Below are 26,795 nucleotides of genomic sequence, written 5' to 3'. Positions count from 1 at the left end.
TCAGTGTCGAGGATGAACCTCTGAGATCTGTTTTTATGCGACTCAAGCTTACCTTTTATTATGGAGATGCACTCAAATGATCGCCCCTCTGTTTGAGCTAGAAATGGCTTTATTTATTCAATTAAATAGACAACGTCAGAGAGGAGAATGAATTCTCTTTTAGCCTCTGCCAGCACATCATGGCTCAAACAACATCCATATGAAAGGCCCCAATGCATAAATTAAAACCTGAAGCAATCCGTGCAATCAACTGCAATTTGAGCACACAAAAGAATTCACTCATTTGGTGTAAAATAATCATTAAAAAGACGAATATGCTGCTCTAGAACTAATAAAGTTTGCCTGTTATTGTTGTATTGTCTGAAAATCCATTAACCCAAAGCCAAATTGCTGTGAACATATTCAATAAGGTTGATATCCTGTTGTGGACACTCAGAAATAATATTAAGGACCAACATAGAAATAAATCTCACTGTGAGGTACGGCCACAGTGGAAGAGACGGTGATAACTTTGGTGAAAAAGATTGTGTGTTCTAACAAATCAAGCATTTTATTGTCTGCGCTGCATGCCAGCAGACATTTTGGACAATAATTTGATTTTCGGCCCCGGGGGAGTAAAACTGATCAGTGCGCTTTCACGAGTTATTGACCGTCTAATTCAGTAGACCGGGTTTGACCTTGAAAGACAAATACAGAACTGGGTCAAACAGCTGCACATGCTTACACACATGCAACATACATGTGTGTCCACAAAAACACCCATACCTCTCTACAACTGCCCATTTCTGTTTCGAGCTGGTGAATGTCAGGATTTAGCTCAAGTTGAATCTACTTAACGCTTTGTTAGCATGTCTTAAAGTGCTGATGGACCAGTTGGTCATCACAGAGCAACAAGGACTTGAATATTTTACCTCTTTGAGGTCCTCTGCGATTAATGTGAGCAGTAACACTGCAGACGCCACTCGATCTTCTGTCAAAAGTCAAAACCACTGTCATGTCTGTTTTTCTACATGAAGACTCTTTTCTCACATTGCGCTGCATTACTGAGTGTCTTACTCGAAGACAAAGGGGAGTGATCGTTGCTAATTAAAAGAGCTCTGGTCAGTAATGGTGGTAAAGCAAAGGTAAAACATGGTGAGAAGATTGAGCAGAAAAAATAAAAGGTTTTACAAAGAAATCTATATACTCCGTTGCGTTTGTAGCTGCAGTGACCTCAGGGGATTTTTTTTTTCTCTCTGGAGCAGTTTTATAGCAGCAATGCACCAGGTCGTCTAAAACAAAGAGCACTTCCATTATCAGACACATTTATTCACTTAATGAAATAAGCTGCTGGGAGCAAGTGAGAGGTGCTGATGTTCAATCTGTCACGGACGGACAAAATGTGTCAAAGATGCACGCTACCTCAACTCGCCCCATTTCATCACCCATCGCTTGTGTGTGTTTTTAAGGGTGTTGCTGGGGTTTTTTGTTTTTATTTATTTAGTGTAAATTATGAAATGACACTTAGTTTACATACATGGTCAACTTTGATTGCGACCATATATTTTTCTCAAATTATTTTCAAATAAATTTAACAACAATTTAGCACCATGAAGAGCCACTCATCAAGTTTTTTATACACTTTCTATATTCATATCTTAATCTATATGCTTAATACATGGTCATAAATGGTTGCTGTTTTTCTGTACTCTGATTAAAGAAATAGCCTCTGCAAGCAATTATTTATGACAATGCTGGTTTCCCTTATATTATCGCGGACAAACTTTCAAGGTGTAAGTAGCTCTTGACACAACATTTCTGGCACCATTTAATGGGTGAAGTTTTATCTCTGAGATAAAATGAACAAAGTGTAAAAAAGCGAAGCTCAGCACCAGCTGTAAAGTGCAATCCTTAACATTTTTGATAGTTTCCTGTAGACAAATGCAAGTCATCCCACCCAAGTGCACTTGAAGAGGAGTAGAGAGAAAAAAGCCTCTAAGACTCCATTACTTCATTGGCTGTGCTCCAGCGTTGATGGTTCTCAGTGTTTAGTGAGGGGAGATACTACGAACACACACCAAACTGTTGCTGTCAGGTTTCCATCACGCTGTACAACACCTGCAGGTGGAGAACACAGCCAGCGTGTTTCTCTCTGGAAATCTTCCTGTTTAATTTCCCAGTCTGCTAGCTCACCCGCCCGCCATCCTGAGAGGATATGTTAAATACGTCTGGCCTGGGGATGTTTGATTTCTCTCTGCTGCGCTCGCCTCCATCTGACAGATTGGAATAATAAGGAGAGCTAATTGGAGAGGCTGCTCATATGCTGATTAGATGTCTTTTTTTTAAGGAAGCGTTTACCTTCCTTGTTTGCTGTTGAGACATAATCCTTGACATCTTCCCAAAGTATGCCTGGATGCCATCAGCACCCCCGCCCATCCCCCGACTTTGGAATGGCCTACCCAAGGAGATAAGACTCACTTCATTTAAAACTAAAACTCCTTCAAACAGATTTCTATAGACTCACTTTTTGTATGAGCTCATATAGCTTCCTAACTTATTCTATGCCATTAATTTGTTTTATTTTTTTGATCTGGATCTTTTTACTTCCGTTTTACTAATCCAACAAAACGTACAATTGCTATTCATTTCTCTCTTTTTTTAGATTTCCATTCCTAGATTTCTATATTTTCTATTTCTACACCACATCCTATCATTTCGGAGCTGTTTTTAGTTCCTCAATGTGATGCCCCCCATCCATACCACTTTAACTGATGCATATTTAAATTTTTGATTGCCCTGTGTCCCATGGTGTTTTTATTGTGCACTTTGTAATGTAATATTTTCAAAGTGTCTACAAATGAGTGGGTGTGTGTGTGTGTGTGTATGTGTGTGTGTGTGTGTGTGTGTGTGTGTGTGTGTGGCTGTGACTGTGACTGTCCAACTTTCTAATTTCTGCTGATTTGCATTCCAAAGCTCCTTAGTCCAGGGGGGGGGAAATCAATGCATAATAACCTATGAAAATGTCTATTAGCTGTAAAACAGCTAATAGACATTTTTCAGAGGCCTCGTCTGCGTCCCCTGGGCAACAAATAGGGCATTAGCACTCAGAAAAGCACTGGAACAAGCTAAAGTTTCAGCTGACACTGGATGCAGAGGAACAGCAAACTGCTCATTGTGTGTGTGTGTGTGTGTGTGTGTGTGTGTGTGTGTGTGTGTGTGTGTGTGTGTGTGTGTGTGTGTGTGTGTGTGTGTGTGTGTGTGTGTGTGTGTTGGGGAAGGGGTAAAGAAGACTATCATGTAGCAACAGCAACCACGTCTCCTTTTTTTTTTTCAATCAATACAATAGCCTCAATTTGAAATAAATCCTAATACCCGAGCCACTTAGATGGCACACCTTTCAAAAAACACTTTTATTTACGCATTCTGCTTCAAGTTGTGTTTATTCAGCAAGAACAAAGACGACACAGTGACTGCTTCTTTGGTTGCATTCATACTAATCCTCTGAGTAAGCACTCTGTCTGCGAATTATCTCACTTTTATTTCTGTAGCCTTCTTCGTAAGAAGACACACAAAACCTATTTTGCGAGTTGTGTCAAAGTTTTGTTGCGTCTCCTGAAGGAAGTTAACCCTGAATTGTGTTCAGCAAACTGACAGTTTAATGAAGATTTGTCTTTGGAATGATGCTGCATGTATTTCCCACCGGTACCATGGAAGTGTGACTCGTGTTTGCTGCTCGGAACATGGCAGACCAATTCAGTGGAAATTGACTTTATGAGATTGTCTTTGAGGGTGTAAACAAACTAAAATAAGTTAATTGTGCTTCACAGAATTGTGAGAAGTTGATATAGATATTATTGATCATAATCCAGATTCTGTAAGTTTAACAATGAAAAAAAAGAAGCATTTTAAAGTCATTTGCGCATCATCTTGCAAACAGACCTCAAAAGCAGAAATTCTTAATTGTGCATTATTATAAGTTGTTTTTTTTAAATAAAATCAAGTTTGTTGAGGTGCCTGTCGAACAACGAGCTCTTGGACATTTCTTGGACCTCCACAACTACAACAGCATTGTTTTTTTATAAGCAGATCATGAAGGTCAGACACTACATCTCTGTTATATGTTGACCAGCCCCCCCCAACCAAAAAAAAAAAAAAACACAAAACATTCACAAATAAACTTCCTGGGAGCATCAATTGAGATGTGTTTTGTTCTGGTTCTGTGTGGTGCAGTTTGTCTGGTGTGTGAACTTTACAAATTGGAATGAGTTGTTTCATGATTGGCACTTTAAATTCACCAGAGACGTCCTCAGTACTGCTGATATTGTCCCCAGATATTGTCCCCAGTCAGTGAGCATGTTAACACAGTACAAGCTCTGCACAGTGTGCACATATGTGTGCTCATAGACATTTATCTGGGCTGTTGTGGAGCTGGAGGACAGATTGTCGCTGGCGGCGCCGAGCAAGGAAGGTCTGACCTAACTGGATGTAAACATCCTCAGATGAATGGAAAGGCTCAGCCGGTGACTGTAACATTCTACACACACAGTACATCACATGAAAGCGCCACCGTTCCTGTAACCAAAGCTCTCCATCATCAGCAGAATCTGTTTCCTCTCATAAAGAACCCATACGACAGCCTGAAGCTGAATGCTGGCAGCAACGATATTAAAGTGGCAAGACCCGCTCGGCATTCACGGGAAGAAGTAGAGGTGTTTGCTACCAGTAATTCACCGGCTGACACACAAAAACACACACAGCAACATATAGTCTGATATACCGAGCATGATAAGCCAGTCAATTAGTATGGATAGTTTCCAAACATACCGCTGTCTTCCCTTTTATGAGAATTATAGGAATAATAACCCAAAAAGAATCTGAGGCTGTTCCCTGCAGCTCTGAAGACTTATTACAGGTTTGGTATCGGGATCAAGATCTTTGGGCATCGAAAGACATTATTTACAGATTCCTGGCAACCTTACTGATACCGAAGAGGATCATTAACTAACACAAACACAAATAAGGTGTTTGTGGGACATCTTGTTAATAACGTTCATAACTTGTGCATGGCAGCAGTGCTTCCACCTTGATGACAGACACTCAATCACATCCTGTAAATGAAATGGAGGATATGTGCTGAGTGGTGTTTTGAGTAAACAAGCAGGGAAGGCAAAGAATTAAGGGGAGCAGAAAAGACGGTCATGAATGTATAAAATTCATACCAATGTGACGCAAGTGGAATTGATCGGTTTGTGAACGTCTGACTGGATCGCAACTGCAACTGAATGAATCCGCCTGTGGAGGTACTTTGGGGATCATGACAGATGAATGGCAATGTTTTGCCTCAGTAATAAGAAGTGAATTGCCCTTGGCGAGGCTCCTTCATCTTCAATGTACTATGCTCGGTGTCCTGCAGTGCATCACTGCGAGTGGCACGGATAATATTGATCAAGACTTGATCTGACAGCCACATTTTGATTTATGTACAAAACATTCTTGGCACTACGAATAAATTATGTAAACAGAGCTTCTCTAAAAATAACAATTATTGAAGTTAAGAGGTTTTGTTGAAAAAGTAGGTAGAAATACAGAAACAATTTGAGACATTACACATAAATATTACCAATATCATTAAATGTGTCATACTGAAAATGAAAGCAATGAGTTTGACACAGCTATTTGTAAATTAAGTCTTTAAAATGCGCCTGTGTAAGTGATTCAGTCAGAGACGTGTTGTCACCCACAAGCAGTGTGGAATTTATTGCTTGTTTTCCTCTTTCTTTGGAAATAACTCATTTGATCAGGTTTATGAGAATGGAGGCTAAATGACAAAGTAATATGTGGAGCCTATTAGTGGCTCACTGACTTCAGTGGTACGTTCATGAGGGGGCGGCGGAGGGAACCGTGTTTCCTTGACGAGCCACCGAGGCATTAAAGTACATGACTGATTAATTGGGCTGTAGTGGCAAAGATTCTGATCGGGCAGATAATTGCTGTCAGTGACAAAACACAATGAGCAGCCTCAGTGACGTATCAGTCTGACAACTTGGACAGGGTCATTCAGTTTGTCCCATTTAACTTTGAAAAAAGCAAAAAGACAGAGCTGTCAGGTGAGAAATAATGTGACCCGTGTGACAAAGTGCAAAGAGAGGGATCGAGGAGAGATAAAATGGAATTATTTCTACTTAACGATAAAAGCCGAGGACGGAAAGTTGAGGGGTGAAGATAGCAGGTGTAATTCAGGGAGGAGCAAGGAGTATGTGACGGTTTTTCTTGAGGAGATGACAGATCAAACAAGAGTAGCACATTAGGAAGAAGGGGCTGCTGCCAAACTGGGAAAGTTGTTTTGCAATCTGTAGTGAAACGCAAGAAGATTCATGGAGGTAATAGTTAGCTGACAACAAAAACTTTTGTCAAACAAATTTCTTCCTTTTCTGAGAAAAGGTCAAGAGGATGATGACAGAGACAAGTGTCTTCATTTATTCTTGACTGTGACAAAACTGCTTGAGAATTATAACAATGTCAGAACCTAAATCATGCCCAAGGAAGACGTGGAAGGGTGGGGCCAGTTTGTGTGTGTGTGTGTGTGTGTGTGTGTGTGTGTGTGTGTGTGTGTGTGCTCAACAGCAAGGACAAATGCTAATTCTAGCAGGATTTTCCAACATTATCAGTGCATGATTAATGACTCAGGATGGATTCCGACAGAATATGGGAATGCAATTTTCATCAGCAGGAACTTGAACATGATTAGAAACTAATCAATGCCCAGGTCTATCTGTAATTACAAAGGTACTGGTAACAGTCTACTTCCTGGCATGCTGCCTCATCACCATCTCAAAAGAAATTCCCGCAAGGTGTGAAGGTCGGTTATGTCCAGATATGTACTTGATCTGCTTTGTGACAATTTTAGTGAATATTCTTCTCAATATATTGTCAAATAATACAAATGTAGACACTGTAATACATAACCAAAAGTGTACACGATGTGTGTACACTTAATGATGATAAACATTCTCCTCCTTTGTTCCAAAGACAGTCGGTGTCTCTCCTCACCAATGTGTTGGTCGAGGATAGATATAGATAGGATAGAGGGACTCTACTGATGGAAACACCTGCATACGTCATCTGGATGAAGAGGTTTGTTTCAAACACTTGCAGATGTTCATGTATCACACTGGTAATAAGTGTCATCAGCTGAGCACATAACTCTGATGAGCGATAACACACTTCCCATCTTTGTTCGATACTTTTAACTTGATTTCTCCTCTCAGTCGCAATGTAACACCAGCGACCACCATAGAAATAAATCTAAAGTCAATTATAAAGGAAGAAGAGAACATCTGTGAACCATGTGAAAGGTGTTTGAAATGGAGGAGCTCACTTATTAATAGATGACCAGAGGGCACTCACACCAGTGACAGACCTGCCATAACATGAAAGTCCACTTCTATACAACCTGGACAGGATATTAACACCATCAGCACTATGAAAAGTCAAGCTAGGTTTTCAGCATCATTTCAGCACTGTAGTTCATTTAAATCATTGGTTGTAGCTTGTAACTGAACCTGTCTTTTATTTTTGATCAAGTGTTTTGCTATGTACTAATTTATGTGGTATGTAAAAATAAAACAAATGAAACAAACAAAACAATTTGGATGGTTTCAATTTAAATTAACGTGTAACCTGATGTTCTTTTAATAAACTACTCATTATTCTGTTAATTAATAAGCGCAACATATTGGCTCACCGCATTTGTACCTCGGCTAAGCTCAAAAAACCCTTCAGAGATACTCTGCACCTCCTCCCATACTGTGTACATATTTTTAAAATAGAGTGTAAAACAGCTGCACAAAGATTGACTGATGGTGTTGGAGCCTCCCATGGAGAGCTTCTCTAATTTACTTCTCTCTCGCTGTGACCAATCAAAAAGGTTGATAATTGGCTCGGCGGGGGGCTGTCGGGAGGTCATGTGGACGTTTGCATACTGCGTGTCTGCCTCCATGTTCATTTACGGCCTGAGTCTCGATGCTGCCACACTGCTGGTGTGTGAGTGGTAAGGGACCCCGTAGTCCTCCATACTGAAGTCTGTTTCTATACTAACAGTAATACTGTTCTATCTTTTCGTTTTTTGTGTTAAAACAAGTGAGACAGTGCTTGATTTGAATTTTACTGCTGTGTGTGTGTGTGTGTGTGTGTGTGTGTCTGTTGGGGGGCACTGATGTGTAACACTGATGTGTGACAATATACACCAACTGACAGAATGAATGAATGTCAAGGAATTTCTTGGCCTATTTAGTCTTCAGAGGGTAAAAACGAGGTTAGAATAATTGACTCTTTTGATGTGGTTCTCTAGGCCTCTACCAACTGGACCACCTGGTTGGCTGTACTAAATCACAGACGTTATTCCTAACATGCATTTGATGGAAAACAAAATAGCACATCACTGTAGGACTCGGTTTTGGTACCAGACACATTTTCCATTATAATTCAGTGTCTCCTTGATGTGAGTGGGGACATCACCCGCGTTTCATAGGCAACACAAACAGGTAAAGAGGTAATGTAAGCCACAGAGGCAATGGTGAACCTTTTCTGCTCAGTTGGTCACTTTTCGTCACAGACAAAACAAGGGAAAAGAGACTGCCTTTTTGTTTGTGTTAAAAGTAGCAATAAATCTCTGCGGCATCATATGACAACATGACCACATATCATTTGCACCGTCAAACACACAGCTGCTGTTTATTTTCGGGCATATCACATTTCCCTCTAACGTGAAGGTGTTACAAAAATGTGTTATATTACAACTGTGTGTTATCAGCATTAACAGGATCAGCACAGGCCTCATTCTTTCCACTGAAAGCGGTCACGTCATCCTTTGGCAAAGCCTTTACACTGGAGCGGCCATCATCATCTTTCATTGTGTTTGCATGCCATCTTTGTGGATCAGTCACAGTTTTGAGAAAGAAAGACAAGAGGCAATGAGACAAAGTCAGGATGCAGGAATGAATCGCTCTTCAGAGACTTCACGCTGCCTTTCTGCAATTAACTCCACCCCCATCAGTACGCTACCTGATCTGCTATATGATCTGGTGAGTGGTCTGTACCAGGCCCGGCCTGACAGAGTCACATCTGTTCTGAAAACGCTGATTTATGGTCCAGAAATGAAGGTTTTTCACACTAAGCCCTGGAAGACACACAGGGGAGAGTTTTAGGGACTTAATCAGCTGCGCTCTCATTACAAACTCTGGCTAAAGCCTTTTAGAAAGCAAATGGAAAGTACGCCACAAAATGAAATTGGACTGGAATTAAAATGTATGATTTAAGTATTTCCTTCTAACCCGGTCGGCACATCGTGTATCAGCAGCGGCTTCGCTGACAACCCCCCTGGAGTGTAATGGTAATAAGACATACTTTTAGACCTCCACTCATTCAATTAGTCTTATAAACACACTGCGGGCCAAACGGTGGCGCGCAGGCAAGACTTCATGCATAACTGACATCCTGAGCAACTAATCCCAGCAACAACATGGCACAAAGCACGGAGGGCGGGGGGGGGATGTGTGTGGTGATGATCGTTGGGGGGAGGGGGTGGTGTTGCAAAGAGGAAGGGCTTGCGGAGATGAGACGAGGAAAACAGGGGAGAGCAGATAGCATTTAGAAGTGAGAGGACAAAAAGGATGAAAGGGAAAATATGATTCAGAGTTTGTAATGAATCTACAAGTCCCCGGCAGATTAGCTGGCTGCTCAACAACAAAAATGTTTCTTGGCCAAACGTTTCAATTTTGTGCAACAAATCAAACGTGAGTTGCTGTTTCCTTACAGAGAGAAAGACAGCAGGCATGGTAGGAATACATTACAGTGAATCAGTCGACGGGTAATTACCACGATTACACACACAATTTTAATAATGTTCACGCTCATTCGCAGTGTTTCTTTCGTTGACAAAGACGATGATCAAAAACAAACCTGTCAGGGCAGGACAGATGGATAAGAGATCCAGTCAGAACTGCTCTGTTTGTTGGACAAGTTTGGTAGATATCCAATCAGAGCGAATCTTTTGAGGGTAGGTTGATCTATGTGGAAGCAGCCTTCTTAACTTTACAAGGTTGGATGTTTCCACACCAGTTGTTTACATGATATTTAGTTGTGTTTAGTTGCACAGTCTTAGTTACACGGCTTTGGTTGATTTCGGTCGTTTTGCAGTGACCCAGTCCAAGTGCAACGGCATGATTGCAACCACGAAAATGTCCGAGCTAGGTTCTGGGGACAAAAACGAAGAATTGACTGGGCACTCTTCACATTTGATAGCAGGAACAAAGAGTCTATCTAAGGCATTGAAGCCAAGCAGTTAACAAGCTTTAACACAAGTACAGTGACAATTGGAGAAGAACCAGATCATGTCTGCACTTCAATGACACACTTGCATCAGGGGTCGTGGTGGCAGCAGCTACTCAGCCACTCTGGGAATTACATGAATTACAGTACAAATCAGATTGTGAGGGGTGTGATTTCAAACAGGCTCGCTGGTGCTTGAACACACAGGCAGCTAATTGTGTCCAAAGTGCACCAGCAAACAGCCTCAGATGAATGGAATTAATAATACCGAGGCTGTGCTGCTGCTCAGGAAAACATCGTAAGTGTGGCTGGAATACTTTTCTCTGACTTTCCACTTGTAAATGAAATTGGTTTCCTCACCAGTCTTAAGCGCATTTGCACTTAGTACATTTCAACCTTCACTTCCCCAAGTTAAGATGCAGGAGCACCAGCGCTTTGCATGTAAATCTCCTGAGTTTAAGCACACAGCCTACGCTCGCTGGCTCACTCACTATGTCGCTTTCTTTGCTGTAACACATACTCTCTCTCTCTCTCTCTCTCTCTCTCTCTCTCTTAGATCCCCACACACAAAGCTGCACAGGAAATCCAACTCTGACTTTAACTCTCCAAAACTATTTAGGTTGTATTCACCGTAAGCCCCTTTACAAAACGAGTCATTGGCAGATACACACACACACACACACACACACACACACACAGTTTCATTAATTTATTAATTATGTGAAGAAAGAAATGTTTTTTAACAAGCATTCCTTCCTTAAGTTTCACTTCAGTTCATTCTAGGAATCCAAAAAGCAGCTCTGCCAAATAATATTTGCCATGCCAGAACTTTATACAGTTGTTTCTGTCTGTAAGCACCGTCCCTCATCTATCCCTACCTCTTCAAGCGAGGGTAGATTCACGGGCGTCACTTTGGTTTGAAATGTGGTGGCTACCTACCTGTCGTTGTGAAATGTGGTCAGTGCAAAGCTCACACTCAATTCACTGTGGATTGTGGATTCCTGAAGTCGTGAAACACACTCTCAGACTCTCCTTGGAAATCACTGAACAACATTTTACGGATTTTAACATGTTCTAGATATTTTTAACTGATCGACAGTTCGGAATTGATCTGAAGATCGCTCAGGGCTCATGTTCTGTAGTTAAATCTATCCACAGGACGCCAGCGATCGCGTCCTGCTCCGTGTTTATTCTCTCACTTGTCTGTGACAAAAATCGTTATTCGTCATTAAAAAAGTTGTGGGTACAAAATGAACCTTGATGAAAAGTGGTGGGTACATGTACCCACCGTTCCCCCTGAATTCCCCCTGAAACGCCTTTGCCAATGAAAACAATATTTTGGAGCGGCTGTGCCTTAGTTGGTTGAGCAGGTTGTCCAGTTGCTGGGCATGCGTGGTAACAACAACACTGGTGTAGGAGTGTGTGTATGAATGGGTGAGTGTGGCCATTGTAAAGCTGAGAAAGCCTTGGCTTACTTGTAAAATGTTTGTAAAATTCGGTCCTTGCGGCCCTTTCATTCATATGCAGATACATATGAATATACAATACATATGTGAAACCAAATGACGGCACAAATGTTTGGCAGTGACTTCATGAGAAAGCGTATGGCTTAATTTGTTGCTCTGCTCGAAAACACATAATATTGAGGGTAAGAACAAAATAAGATTAAGATTGTTGTCATTACAGTCTTGACTCAATATTAAAAGTGAGCAACCTGACAGACCTGAACTCCTGTCTCCTGCAGCTATAAGCCATGTGCTTAGACAAGCGATCACTCAGTTTGATGTGCACTTGTGATGTGGCCTCAGTGGAAACGTGTCATCTCTCACACAATGACGTCTTGTGTTGATTCATAAGCAGCGGCGGTGCCGGAGGATTCACTCCAGGGAACTGAATATTCCTGTGTGACCGTCAAAGCCTGAGTGATGCCCAATGACCTTTCCGATACAACAGCTGTTCAACAAACGGAGATGCTCTGAGTGCCTCCTCTGGAGACATTGTATTAGTGTGGATTTCCTCTTCAATGCAAATTTAGTTATATGATAAAATGTAGCTCACAGCTCTGTTTTGAATTAATGATCCGTAGTCTCAGTGTCTACGAATGAAAGGATAATACTTTGGGCGTGGTGCTCCTAAGCTCCTCTGACTATGGAATGAACTGACGTCCAATAGGCTCTCTTCCGACAGTGATGACTCACTTGGTTGGAGAGATTATAGTCTTTCTCAACTAAAAAGACGGCAACATCACCAAACCAGCTAAGTCGAGATATAATGAATGAATGTTTGAATGCTACCTGTTAGGAGTTGTCAACAAATAACATAGTTTGATGCTTGCAGGTTAAATCAACATTGAATTATTTAAGATTATGTAAAAGGTCTACCTTTAAAATGTTATTTAAGTCATAATTCAGTCATAATTGGTATTAATTCTGGTCTGGTTAAATGAATACTAACCCTACCTTCCATTCTCTGAAGACCTGGTTTCACTTTCACTCCCTCTTAAACTGTCAGCTGCAAATGCTTCGTCGGGTTTCGCACAAAAAGACCCCTTTCATATCCTCTCTGAAAACTTTTCTTGGCTTAAGAAAGCGTTTCAAGCTGACTGAAACACAAAGCCCAGAGTCACGCTGCTCTCCATCACGTCTGCTATTAGTCTGACATGGAGCTCCTCTCACTGTGCCACATTTCTGAGACACAAACAGTTGAAAAGAGCAAACTTCCACACGGTCACCTTTCATGGAGCATGTCAGTATTTTGGATGAAAAAAGGGAGGTTGTGTACATCTACAGTCGCCATAGACTATCAACATCATTGGGAACTGTAGCCACAATCCTATAGGACTACAATATCTGAGGATGCGTAGGAGATGTGAATGCCATAATACCTTTAATATATTAAAACATATATAAAACATGTCAGATTTATGGTTACAGAGATTAATTCATGTGCCATTCCTCAAAAGAGATTCCGTAAAAGCGGGAGCAGCTTTGGGTTTTTTTGCCATTTAAATCAACAAAAGTATCAAAACAGATAAATGACGTTTAGCAAACCCGGTTCCAATCCACACTGTAAACATTTACTGTTGCTGGCAAACAATGACTCTTTTTGAAATGACAATTTCGTATTCGTATTTCAGTTAAGCCTTTGGCAGTGTGTGTGTGTTTTTTTTTTTCAGAGAATGGGGGGATTCAGGTTTTTAATTAATGCGTGCCGACATCCTGGAGGACACACACACACACACACACACACACACACACACACACACAAGCACACACACACAGGTGAACGACACTTACCTAATGCAAAATAGAGCAGGAACATTTAGCATGACAGATGGGAGGGTGGCAGAGCAGCACATCAACATTTGTCTCTGGTTTTGTTGGAATAAATGTTTGAAAAGTGGGACGTGATTCTGTTCCCATGACAAAGTGAGTGAGGAACCACTGACTTCACCATGAAACACATCCAGTACTTTAAGACTTGATAAACGGCAAAGAACTGGATGAATAGCAAATAACGTTGCTCTGATTGATGATTTGTCTATCTGACACACAAACTTAAGTCAGGGAAACAGACATGACAGTGATGATTGCCTTTAACATGATTTAACCGTAAAGTTAATTGGCACAATCTCTAATTTGCAGCAGAAAATATGTACTTGCCTGATAGTGTGTGTGTTCCCTAAAAGATTCTATTACTACTCGTGTGTGGCACATATGTACATCAGTACTCAGTAATGCTAGCCAGAACTCATTCATGAAGACGTTTGTGTGTTAACATTTGAACGGGCTGAAAATGAAATATTTCCTGGACACCCGCCGTCCTGCAGTAAGCTGTTTGGGCTATAAAACTAATGTAGCATCTACAGATAGCGACTGCCCTCTAAAATGGAAATTCATAAGCCAAAGTGGCACAGTGGGAATATCAAAACATGACATATCCTCCTTCGCCACCTCCTCCCCCAACACACACACACACACACACACACACCTTTCTCCCTGCCTCTCACCACCTCCACAATCCCAGTCATTCTCTTCAGAGTTTTTCAACAGAGAGCACATCTGCTGTAGACAGTGGAGTGAAGGGCATGTCAACCCTCCCTGACACGGCTGACTAAGTAGATGGACGGGCCGTCGGACCACCACCTCCCTCCAGAGATGGTCCCCAAGGAATGAAAACCTGAATGAATGTGAAATGAATGTGATACACTGAGGCCAAATCGGTGCAAACAGCTGATGTTTACAGAATATTCAGAGCAGAGACGTTTCACTAAGTTCCTTTTTTGTCCCCACATAAACTACCAGATTCATTTGCTTCCAGACGTGGTCTGCTCCATCAGCAGAGAGGTTGCATTCTCAAGCTCCAGCAGAAAACAGCCCAAACTCGGGTTTTATGGGTACAAACAGGTGAAATTTGACACGCAGCAGCATAAACACAACGGAGCCTGGACCAAACCTTGGTGGATGTTCATACTCAAACCGCCCAAAATCGCTCAGGAAGCGAGACGGTCAGAAAAGGAAAGTGTGTTTGTATACAGAAACAAGAATGACATTAAGTTGGACACCTGACTTTGCTATTCTGGTTCTTATTCTGGATCGTTCCAGCAAAGCAATCATGCAATCAAACACACAGAGAAACACGTGTTACCCAGTATGGCCCAATTGGGATGAGCCCTCCTGTTTCTACTGGGATCCTGAAGTTCCGTGGAGGAGGGGCTCCCCCGGGCCACAGAGGGCTCTCTGCCCTGCTCGCCCCCCACTTCCTGGAGACAAGAGTGGCAGAGCTGCTCCAAGGTTCCCCACCCTCTGCAAGAGATGCGCTTGATTCAGGACCACCAACCAAAAGCCAGTGGTAGGGAGGGTCATCACCAGGGTTCACAAAGGCCACAGAAAGGTCACAGGTGAAAGGGGAAAAAGGTCAAACAAGAACGGAGGAAAGAGCATTCAGATCATTGAGCTGGAGGGAACAAAGTCACAGTATGGGTGTTTTCCAGGTGGGGAAAGCAGAAGGGGCAAGTCCTGAGGAGGAACAGCGAGCAGAGTTCAGTGAGAGCTGGCGCCAGAGCAGGAAGTAACGAAAGAGGAGTATTGGTAACATCAGTGAGGGAGTATAGTTCTTCTCTTCAGCAGACGCAGATCAAGGAATCATCAGCCTGTCAGCAAATCCAGCACACACACACATACACACAATCTAAGCAATGAGTAAAATTATTCTGTTGTAAAACGTCATTTTGAGTGTGTAATTTCATTGCCACTCCACATGACGAAAACACTGTAAACAGGTATCAGTCACTTGCTACAACTGTTTGGTGCGATGGACCACTCCATCATCTCAAAATACACGTTTGGGTTTTTCCTCACATCCAACACTGAGGCACGAGCGTTCTCAGGCAAATCCTGGGTCTATTTTGTTGTTCTCAATTGGCTCTCTAAATAAAAGCTGACTTGACAGTAAACCTGTAGAATATGTTATACGTTATAGTACGTAAACTGCACCTATAACCGCTGTTGATATTTGATGGGGTGGGATCGTTGCTGGACTGGAGAGATGAGAATATCTTTACAACGGCTGCTCTTTATTAAAGTCAATAATCTATTCTTAAAGTCAATTGCAAGACAAACTGTCTTCTCCAGGATTACCTTGATTGTGGTAAGAGAAGGTTTACCACCCAGCTGAATGGATTGAATAATCATGTTGTTGACACAGACCCAGACTAGAGGCATGTGAAGCTGGAAATTGGGGCACACAGTTTATAGATTTTTAGTTAAGAGGGCAGTTGTGGATGAAACAAATGCAAATTTTATGTATCAGTGGCCTTATTTAACATGGTGGAGTGCAAAGACTGACACAGAATGGGGGCTCAACTGCATGCTGTGTGAGTGTGTGTGGGTTCATTTGTGTTTGTTGTAGGCTCAATGTGCTTTTCAAAGATTTTGCTGCTCTGTAATCAAAAGAAATGCGAGCACAAAAAACGGATGACGCTGCATTGTTAGAGAGATGCACTGTGGCTTCGGACAAACATGAGGATCACAGGGGGAACAGAGCTAATTGCAATGGCGGATAAATGCAAACTGTGGTCATCAAACCTTTAAATGATGAAAACTGAGCTTAGCTAGACCTCTGGAGAGCTGTGCATGATCGACAGCAGTCTTATTCAAATACGCTCTGAGTGTGTTGACAATGGAAACAAGTGGATGGCGCAAAAACAAATTATTATTATTATTATTGTTATTATTATCATTATCATTATCATTATTACTATTATTATTATTATTATTATTATTATTACCACCGGTGTCTTCTACACAAGTCAAGACGACACCATCTTAACTTGATGATGATTTAAATTTAGGATTTAGCCAATAGATTCACATATAAATTGAAATCTCTCGGAAGGTCTGAAGAATTCAGTAAATGTGCTGTGAAAGTCTCTTCTTAACAGGCTTCTCGTTGGAATGTGTAGCATGGAACAAAAGCAATGACCGAAAGAGCCCGATGCCTTAACGACCCAACATCCAAAAGAGCCTCCATGAGTGTAAACAAAGATCATGATGCACAACTCTGCACGGATACTGTTGCTGCTGCTGCAGAATAGTTAGTTATCTATTGTAGATGAAGAAAGTGAAGGCCTGACAAACTGGGCTGGAAGAAAGGGTTGAGAAAGAGGCCTAACTCTGCAAATCCACCTCTACAAACACATGAAACTGTATAGCTTGGTTAATTCCACTTTCCTTTGGGAGAGGGAAATTCTATTAAGACACAATGGCAACAAGTGAACGCCTCGACAGCCGGAGCAATGGCAGATTAATCCTGAGAGTCGTCGGCACGCAGCTGACGGTTTACAACACACCTGCCAGTGGTCAGTCATGTGTCAGCGTGTTGACACATCATAGTTAACAAGTACTTTTCAATTACTGGTTCTAACGGACTTCTTTGTCACATTTAGATGTTAATTCAAACTACACAGTGCGTGTCAAAGTTTCCCCATTTTAATTTACCATATGTTCGTATGTATGAGCACCAGACGTGGCTCCTCCTTTTTCTGGTGGCTCGCTGATTCCGCCTGATGCCTGGCGGCACCTGCTCTCATCAGCACACCATCACACATCCATCATCCTATCAACCCGACCCTCAATCTGTGCCGGATTGTTCAGTGAGGCTGTTCACTGCTCTACCTCGGCCTTTTTTAATCAGTTTTATCAAAAAAAACGTGACTGTAGTTGGCTGAAGTGTTGTACAATGAGAGTCCCACTGAAAGCAGAGAATCAAAGAATGCATTTGAGGGCAAGAATTCAAAATGGGCAGACTCACAATGAACTTTACCAGCAACAAGTTGCCCCAAATTAAAATTAATTTCCCGCCGTCTCCGTACTCTATTTAGTCCATCCACGAAGTGAACATGCTAACACAGTCATGCTAACGCACGCACACATGCTTGTGTCCGATTCCCCTGATGACCTGTAGGGGACACAAGGTTCACATACAGTCAAACCAAACAAAGCCAAATGAACACTCTGACAGTGACAGTAAAATAGGTAGGTGCACAATTGAAGTTAAAATCCGCATAAAATCATCAAAACTAATGTGAGGGACACACGTGTGCACATCTGGATTTAAACAGGCTTGTATAAGCCCTAAGAGAAAAGGAACAATACCTCCCTTCACAAATTCTATTGTTAGTTCTTGAAATTAATGTGTATGTATTCACCTTATCTTTCCCGACTGCATGGACACAACTTTTTGTGGACGCGTCTTTCTGTGTAGGCGCAAATGAAAAGTCGTCAATATTTGCATGCAGCAGACCGCGGCCGGCAGACCTGGCACAAGTTCCCTCCTGCTGATTTCACCTGTCAACTGCATTTATTAAGTATGATGAATCACCCCTCCACTTCACATCAAATCAGACGTCCCTCAGAGGGACGCAAACCTAGTCACCTTTAACTAAATGATTTTCTTGGCTCTTGGTGAGCCAGCAAGCAAATAGACCTGCAACCTGATGATACAGCTGCTGTTGGAATTACTCCTTCCTGTCGTCAACAGCTGGATCGCTCATTTGTGAAACAGTGTGGCTGACTGACAGGTGAGTGCATGGAGAGGGAGAATTATTAAAAGCCTGGCTCGGGAGGAAATGAAAAAAAGAGATTAGGTGGGATACGCAACATTCTTATTAAATTTCTTAAAGGATAATTGCACCATTTCCCTGTTTCTCTCAATACGGGATTATTATATATTTGTGTCACTAGCATTAAGGCATACGTGCAAAGCAGAGACAGATATGGAGATATGGTTCTGGAAATTAATGAAAGATTTGCTGTCAAGTCTAGATTGGTTTGAAAAGAAAAAAAAAGTGAGTACAGTACACAGTGTAGGTTAGCGCTAGCTGAAAGGTTTAAACTGGAGACATGTTGTGGCCATGCTATGGCTGTGGAGCTTGTGAAAACACTCCATCTGTACCGTGCAGCCCATCATCCTGTTCAGCATTTGAACAGTGATTCTGCCAAACCAGCAAGAGCAGGAATCTGACACCAAAGAGCTGCTGCAGACGAGCAAAGGACATATTATTAGTATAAGTTACTGGTTTAAGTGCATTAGTATGCACAAAAGGAAGGAAGACAGCAGAAAAACAGCAAAAACAGTCCTCAATCAGCAGGATGTAGAATGTGCTGAAAGTGAACAGACAGCGTTTTTTACTCAAACAGCTTCAGTTTCAATCATCTTTGTGCTTCTTCATCATTTACACCTAAAACTCTGCAAAATGCTTAAAGAAGGACGAATTGCGTCATACTCAGCCCCCAACAACTTCCCCTGCATGTAATGACCTGACAGTGGGTTGAGGAGAGAGCTGCTGATACATCTCTGCATAGTTCACATGACTGTGTTGTATGCAAAACCTCAACCGTGCATGGATGAGACAAGGTCAGTGAAAACGCAAATACCCCCAACAGGCCGTGTCCCTCCCAACACGACAGCTCAGTGTGGAACTGTACACCTCAAACCTTGCTGAAGGGTAAAGCTTCTGATCTGAGCCTCAACGGAAGAGCTTAGGCAGAAAAGCTGGAAGGGGAAAGGAGAAGAATCAATACATTCTTGTAGACACGGCCTCAAGTTTCCAATCTAACACGGCGCCTCATCGATCGGGGCTTCATAGGAGTCGAGGTGCTGGGACAGTACCATCGGGCAGTGGATTTGGAGTCTTTAGGAACACAAACAGGGATGAAGTGCTGAGATCCACACAAGCACCTGACTGTAATGGATTGCAAACAGTCGGCATACAGTAGGTGTAGACGTGCATGATGGATGAGAAAGCAGATAGCAAAGATTTCTTGAGCCAGCCGATCCAACCTCAGCCTGTTACTGCGGCTCTCCCTCCCCCAGCTGTGGAGACTGAATGTGGAAAATGATTTGTGTTCAACAGTGAGTGACTTTAAGACACTGTAACAATTTATTCAATCAGTTTATGATCAATTTATATGGTGATATATCATAGCAGACATTATGTCAGAGCACTTTTCATATTGTACAGCTCTTAATCAATTTACATAGACCTAAAAATTACCCCCATGAGCCAACGCTCCACCACAGTGACAAGAAAAAAAAATTGCCATTTACCAGGAAGCAACTTTAAGGGAGCACATATGCTTTATGCAGATTCGCCACAGGCAGCAACTGACATGTGTTGTCTTTAAGATAGTTTGTGAAGGAAAAAAAAAAACTCCAGCCTGTTGTTGTTTGTTCCAGTGAAGGAGGGGACTGATCATCATCGGACCATCTCATCTATCACCCTCCAAAATATACAGAACAACAAATGATATTTCTACCTCAGTAACTCCTCTGCATCCTCCTCCTGACTTTATCATACCTGTATATACACACACAGGCACAATCACACACACTAACAGGGAAAGAGATAGCGGTAGACGCGCTTATCTCCAAACATTGGCATCCCATAATGAGAGTGACTTCCTCTGCAGCCAGCGGTGGAGTGGTGCTGACAGGCTTTCAGACCGACGTGTCAGGACGAGGTGGGCACAGCGACGCAGCTGCACTTCGAGGTCGACTGCAGTAGTATGAAGGATGAGATGTGTTTGAAGTGTTGGCACACGGGAAGGACACAATATTGAGCTTTCGGTGTGTTGGGGGCTGATGAGTGGGTGATATGTAGCCACGAGCCAACAGGGAGGAGGAGGACACATCATAAGCGCGGAATTTAAGCCAATCTGACATCAATACACAAAAACTGGGAAGAAAATCATTACGAGCCAGAGAGCAGAGTTTGTGATGACTGCATATCCAAGGGAAGAAAATTCAAAACATTCACAGGTTGGAGATAAAAAGCTCCAACTTGGAGCACCGGTACCCTTGGCGGGACAAGCAAACTGTTTTCCAAAAGTTTAATTGCTGGGGATCTCTCCACCGTCAGTAAGACAAAGTTTGGAAGTACAAACAGAAGTTTGGGAAATAGTATATTATCAGCTGCCAACAACTGCAAGTGAGTGTGCGGCCCAGAGTGAAATGATAGTTATATAAACTCATTTTTATTCAAAGGTCACACCTCCTGAATCTATGACGTTCTTATCCACGTTCTCCCCCCGTCATTACCAGTGACCACAGCTACTGGATTTATGTTGAGTCACGTCTGGCTAGATAGAGAGAAGATCCCTGGTCTTTCTATGTGGAGTTTGCATGCTCTTCCTGTGTCTGCGTGGGTTCTCTCCGAGGACCCCGAATGGTTAATGGTCAATGTTTGTCTGCCCTGATGTTCGCCCGTTGACAGCTGGGATCGGCAACCCGTAACCGGAGCAATCAGGATAAGATGAATGAATGAATGAGGCTTTGGGTCTCTGTCCAGATTCAGTATGAAACGAGCAGATGAAGAAAAATAAAGGTTCATGTCATGACAAAGGCCAAAGGCCCTGAAAACACCTAGTTTGTTAATCCTGAAACGGTCAAAACTCAATGCAAACACGATTCAATTCAAAGACTTCTGGAACGGGCCCCTGTTGCCTACGATGAAGTTCAACAAAATGACAGATCATACAGAAAAGACACAAACTAAAAGCTGGCCAGGATTTCTACTCTAAACTATAAAAAAAAGAATGAAGGTGATTAATCTTCATGCTGGGCAGTTTCTTTGTCCAATTAATGCTTTTCACCGTAATCTTTGCTGCAATAAGTTGTTTATAAAAAAAAAAAAAATCATCATCTCTTCACAATGGACGTCATCAGAGGCTAAGTGGTATTAAATGACGTGGGGAAAAAAATGCATATTCATTCGCAAGAGGTCACACTGAAGGGACACAAATGCTTCTTGTAATATGAGACTTTTCTGACTGGTTTTCCATCGGCCAGGACCAAATGGTGTGGCATTAATTCAAGTCTGCTTCAGTCTCCAAATAATACTCTCTGTTTCTGTGTTGCTCTCTCCGACATGGATCACTGACTCATAAACATGGTCAAAGAAAGGCAGCCATTTCATCTTGACGCTGCTCTCTTCGTCCTCTGAGCTTACAGGAGCTCCCGCAGTGCAACACAGAATTGTTCTTTTCTGCCCAGCGTGACGTCCCCTTCCGTTGTTTACTGAATTGCCGGGCATCTCGCAAAACTGCGGTCTGGCTGCCTTCAAAGAAAGAGTACACAACAAAATGCACATACATATATGTGTATATAGTGAGAACCTGTCAAATCTGGCTTGTCAGTGCTCATGTTATTCTCTGTGCCTGCCATTATCATCATCATCATGTGCAATGTGGCTCAAACAAACGTGCTCACAAAGGCAGCGACAAACATTAATCACCAGAGGTCGAACCTCTGACCAGAGATGGGGAGACAAAGGATGCAGGGGAGGGCAAACACTAGGGTTGCAAGATTCCAGGAATTTTCAGTTGGAAACTTTCCATGGGAATTAGCCGGAATTTATGGGACTATGTGGCAATAAACTAAACAGAAGGTTGGTCCTTAACAGGGATTTGAAATACAGTTGGCAAAAATATATTTTCGCATAATCTCAACTAAAAAAGTAAAAAGATTTCGTGCAAGTACACTTGACAATATTGATGCTATTCCTCAGTCAACTTCCAAAGATCGATTGAATTGAATGAATGTAAGCTACAGTTAGCAGCATTTCATTGACCATTCACTGAATATTTCCAAAATTCCCGTGGACATTTTCGCGAAAAACCCTAGATCTGTTTTACTTATCATGCCCAGCTCCATGAACAGAATATAAGAAACACCTCTCATATCCTGTATACTGTAATCATGAGGGCTGTTGTATTATACTGTGTAGAGTACACTGCTTTATAAGGTGTACCTTATACACACCATACCATTTTTCTCTAATAAAATCAGACTGTTCCAGGGGCGTGTCAGTGGGAACAGGTGCTCAGCACACAGCGGGGTGTGTGTGTGTGTGTGTGTGTGTGTGTGTGTGTGTGTGTGTGTGTGTGTGTGTGTGTGTGTGTGTGCGTGCATTGTATGTGCGGGTGTCACAGGAGATTAGTGGTTCCAGTCAGAGACACAGGGTCGATTATGGAATTACAGGATCATCAAGGCTGCCCATTGTTCCTGTAGCCTGGGATCACCACACCGCCCTGCCTCTCAGAGACAAATGGGAGACATTTTGGGAGAGCCGACACGCTGCAGAATGTGAAACTCAAATTTATCCACTAGGAATACCTGTAATATATACTATATATATACACACACACACACACACACACACACACACACACACACATACACACACACACACACACATATATACACACACATATATATATATATACATATATATATATATATATATATTATATATATATACACACACACACACACACACACACATATATATATATGAAATCAGCACTGGGTATATTTTCCTAATTATTGCTAAATGAGCTAATGGACACTCCTATAACATCAACGCTATGTGACATTCACCCGCAAAGAATATTTGAGTTGTGTATGCAAAAACCTTAAATACTGAGCTGGTTTTAATCCCAAACTAGAACCAGATCATCACTGTAGCGTTAACACGTCATTCATGTTTCATGGTTCAGGAAGTCAGTGACTCATACGGCTGACCGTGACTCACACTGGCTCGAGGTGGTCATGAAAATATCTCCTAATCTGCAGAGGTTCTACCAACAGCCATACCGCAGCCGACTGGGTTTGATTCTTGCCATGGTCCTTTGTGGCTGGAACATCTGGACCCCAACAGAAAACTAAACGCAAAGTTTATCTGTCTTCCATCTGTTGTGATGAAATCAAAGATGCAATCCCCCCCACTGACACTGGGTATTCCCCAAAGATACAATGACCAGACCCACACTGACATGTTCAATCAGCAGATGGAGTCAGGTGACCTCATTGTTGCTGGTTGTATATGTGACTGACGCTCACCCCTCCATCTTCCACCCCACCGTGCTTCTCTGATCCTCAGCTGTTCTGCATTATCCTTCTGTCTTACCCACGTTGTCCAGTCAACCATTCACTTCTCTCTAACATCATTCTGATCGACAGGTACAGTGGCAGTTTCTTGATTTTTTTTCATTTTTTATCAGGAATTCTTTGATTTCTATCAAGTGTGGCATATTTCTGTCTTATATCATATCGTTTAATGTTGACGACGAGGGAAATGACATGACCTGAAAATGTAGAGATAAATAATTTAGACACAAAACTTTAAGATTGACATTCAGCATGTAATATAGTAAATATATGTGATGTGTCCTGGTTCACCTTGGGCTCTAGGAAATTACAAGATGGATGTTGGCTCTAGTTTCTGACATTTCACAAGAGTAAATAGCAGACATAAATCAATACTGAAAATAATCTGTGGTTGCCAATACTTTAATAACAGACCTCAGCTGAAATGATGTCCAATGTTGTCGTCAATCAACAAAGAGATGCATGTGGACAGCAAAAGAAGGAGCGCCTGCGGAACGAATCTGACTGTAGCCAGTCCTGAAGCCTACAACTCAGACTGTCGTGACTTGTCACCTGCGTGCGTTATGAACTATGGTCATGTGCTGCATGCGCTCCAGCAGCGGTGGCCTCTGGCTGCTTCTGGTATATTACAAGCCAGTGACATATATAGCGTTTGATGTGCAGGGCTTCTCTTTTTAAATCTGATGGAGTGTAGCAGGCAAATTGGTTGTGCAGCGAAAACCCAGGCTGGGATGTTGTTTATCTGCGTCTAACCACCCACATTATGATCTCACCCATCCCTAGGTGAGGCAAATTAGCTCTCTGTGAGGATAAAAATGGCAGCGGAAACAAAACGCAACGGCCACAAAAGCTGTTGTTCTCTGAGGATGTGGAGGCAGAGTATGTCTGTTTCATTTGTCTTGGTGCTCATCAGCTCCACTGTGATAAAGCAAATCTAAGAAGCTAAATGAATGTGCCACATTCATGTGTGATCCTCCCAAATATCCACCACAGTCTCAACTGATCCCACAGAGCTGGAAGGGCTGTGAAGAAGGGAATAACACCGCCATCTAGGGGCGATGGGGTGACCAGAGCTCTCCTGCATCACTCACTGCTTCCTTCCTTTCAACAAGTGGATTCACTCATCCCACAACCGACAGCCTCCCACCCCCCGCACTGTTCTATTTGACCCTTAGAGCCACTGCCTGATGAGACTCAGAACTATAGCTCCCCATGCAAGGTCGTTCCCAGCCAGCATGCAGTATTACTGGGGTGATAACGTGAGGAGAGGGGACAGAGACAGCGGAGAGGATGAGGGAGGATAAGTACTTTCCGAGAGTGCATGCACGACTTGGAGCTCAGTGACAAACCAATGGGACCTTGAAACATAAGCGATACAGTGAGTGGATATTCTTACCTATGATGGGAGCCAGACGGAAAATGTCCGATAAACGGCTGTTCACAGGCTCATATGGAGAATCCTCCAAGAAATCGTTACCTGTGAGCAGAGGTCTTTAGATTACACAGACGGATGTAACATTTTGTTAACCCCCTCCTGTTTTGTTTATCATCCATCACGTTAGCCTGCATGTGACATAGCTTATTTGGGTCAGTCAATATCCACGCTGGCACACACACACACACACACACACACACACACACACACGCTTGATTAGGCAGGTTGGTCAGCTGTCTTGCGCAACTGGCTGGAGAAGGGCCGTTTAGGAAATAAAAGGCCCCCTTGTTACAAACAACATCTAGGATGCCAGCGCTGAGGGGCTTCAAGCTCCATTACTTTCAAGGAAAGTGATGTAGGAGGTCAAGAAGTCTGTCGTCTCTGCAGGACTGTGCCCAGGAACCATGTCGGAGAGCCAAATTTGAACGAATGTTGAAAGACATCACGTGATCACTGTGCTTATAGACATGGTGCAACTTTTTGTGTTGATAGTGGATGGAGTGTGTGTGTGTGTGTGTGTGTGTGTGTGTGTGTGTGTTAAGGGAGGTAGGAGTGCCTCCACAGCAGTGGGAGGAGCTTCTCACCAGAACAACGAAGAAACCTAATGGGAAGTTATGGAAGTCCCATTACCTACAGTTATTCCAAAATATGTCGATTTCATCTTTTTTTTTTTCTTACACAAATGACAATACTGCATTAGAATCAAACAATCTATCCATTTATGGTGGTTTATTTCGACACCGAACTCCACTTGACCCACCTTGTAGGGTCTGATAGATGCCCCAGTAAATACGCAGGCAGTTCTTCTCTTTCTTCATCCCCCTTTTACACCGGCAGTTGTACAACGGGCTCTGTTTGAGCGCGTCCATGGCGCTCCTGCACTCGTCCTTGGCCTCCAGGCCGGCCACCATGCTGAAGTTGCTCTCTTTGCCTCCGGCCGCGCACTGTCTCATGGTGCGGTACTTGGAGCTGCACGCCTGCTCCTTCAGGCACTGCTCGCTGGCCCGGACACAGTCCAGCCGGCCGGCCCCGGTGCGCACGCTCTCCTCGGCGTAGGACAGCACATCTGGAGGCAGAAAGTGCACATTTATGGATGGATCCAAAACAGATAGAAACAAACTCGTGAATATTCTGTAAGCCATTTTCAAATACTCTGATCGATACTTAAAAGTTGACTAACTCCATCCATGCCCACGGAATTTCTGGCTTCTACATTTTGGATCAAGCAACGACTCTCATGACTTTTTTTTCTTCTGCATCCCTCCAAAACCTCACAACTGCATTCAGCTCTCGGTGAATTCAAGCAAGTAACTAAAGAAGCATTTACCCAAAAGTGGCAGAAGGGCATAGAGCACGGCGAGGACCATCGTCTTCCTCTCCATGTGAGGCATCCAACTCTGATGAGAAATGTGCGAAAAAGCGACTTAAGAGCAGTTTAATTCCCCGGGTACTTCCACTGTGCTGAATCCCATTGAAGAGAAAGTGTGCGCTCCGCTGCGCAGAACGGATCCAGCTCGCTTCATGCGAGAAATGATCTCTCTTCAGAGCAAAGGAAAGAAAGTGTCCTGTCCCGACTGAGCAGTTTGTCCTGACTCTTACAGAC

At 42.7% G+C, this 26,795-nt stretch overlaps 1 protein-coding gene across 1 annotated transcript in view; it reads right to left on the bottom strand.

Annotated features, from left to right (window-relative positions):
• Positions 1-26,559, bottom strand: part of LOC144741289 (GDNF family receptor alpha-1-like) — a gene marked incomplete at its 3' end in the record, with an annotated part of 42,489 nt that extends 15,930 nt beyond the window's left edge. Inside the window, exons 1-3 of the mRNA XM_078623873.1 lie at positions 26,520-26,559; positions 25,953-26,258; positions 25,154-25,234 (exon numbers count right to left, since the gene is read on the bottom strand). Coding sequence (XP_078479999.1) covers positions 25,154-25,234; positions 25,953-26,258; positions 26,520-26,559 — 427 coding nt within the window. The remainder of the gene's footprint in view (positions 1-25,153; positions 25,235-25,952; positions 26,259-26,519) is intronic.
• Positions 26,560-26,795: the final 236 nt, after the last annotated feature.

The sequence above is a fragment of the Lampetra planeri genome, unplaced genomic scaffold (genome assembly GCF_965212315.1).
Source record: "Lampetra planeri unplaced genomic scaffold, kcLamPlan1.2.h2 scaffold_493, whole genome shotgun sequence".
NCBI classification, from domain to species: Eukaryota; Metazoa; Chordata; class Hyperoartia; order Petromyzontiformes; family Petromyzontidae; genus Lampetra; species Lampetra planeri.
The sequence above is the reverse complement of the archived record's forward strand: the minus strand, read 5'-3'. Positions and strand labels throughout refer to the sequence as shown.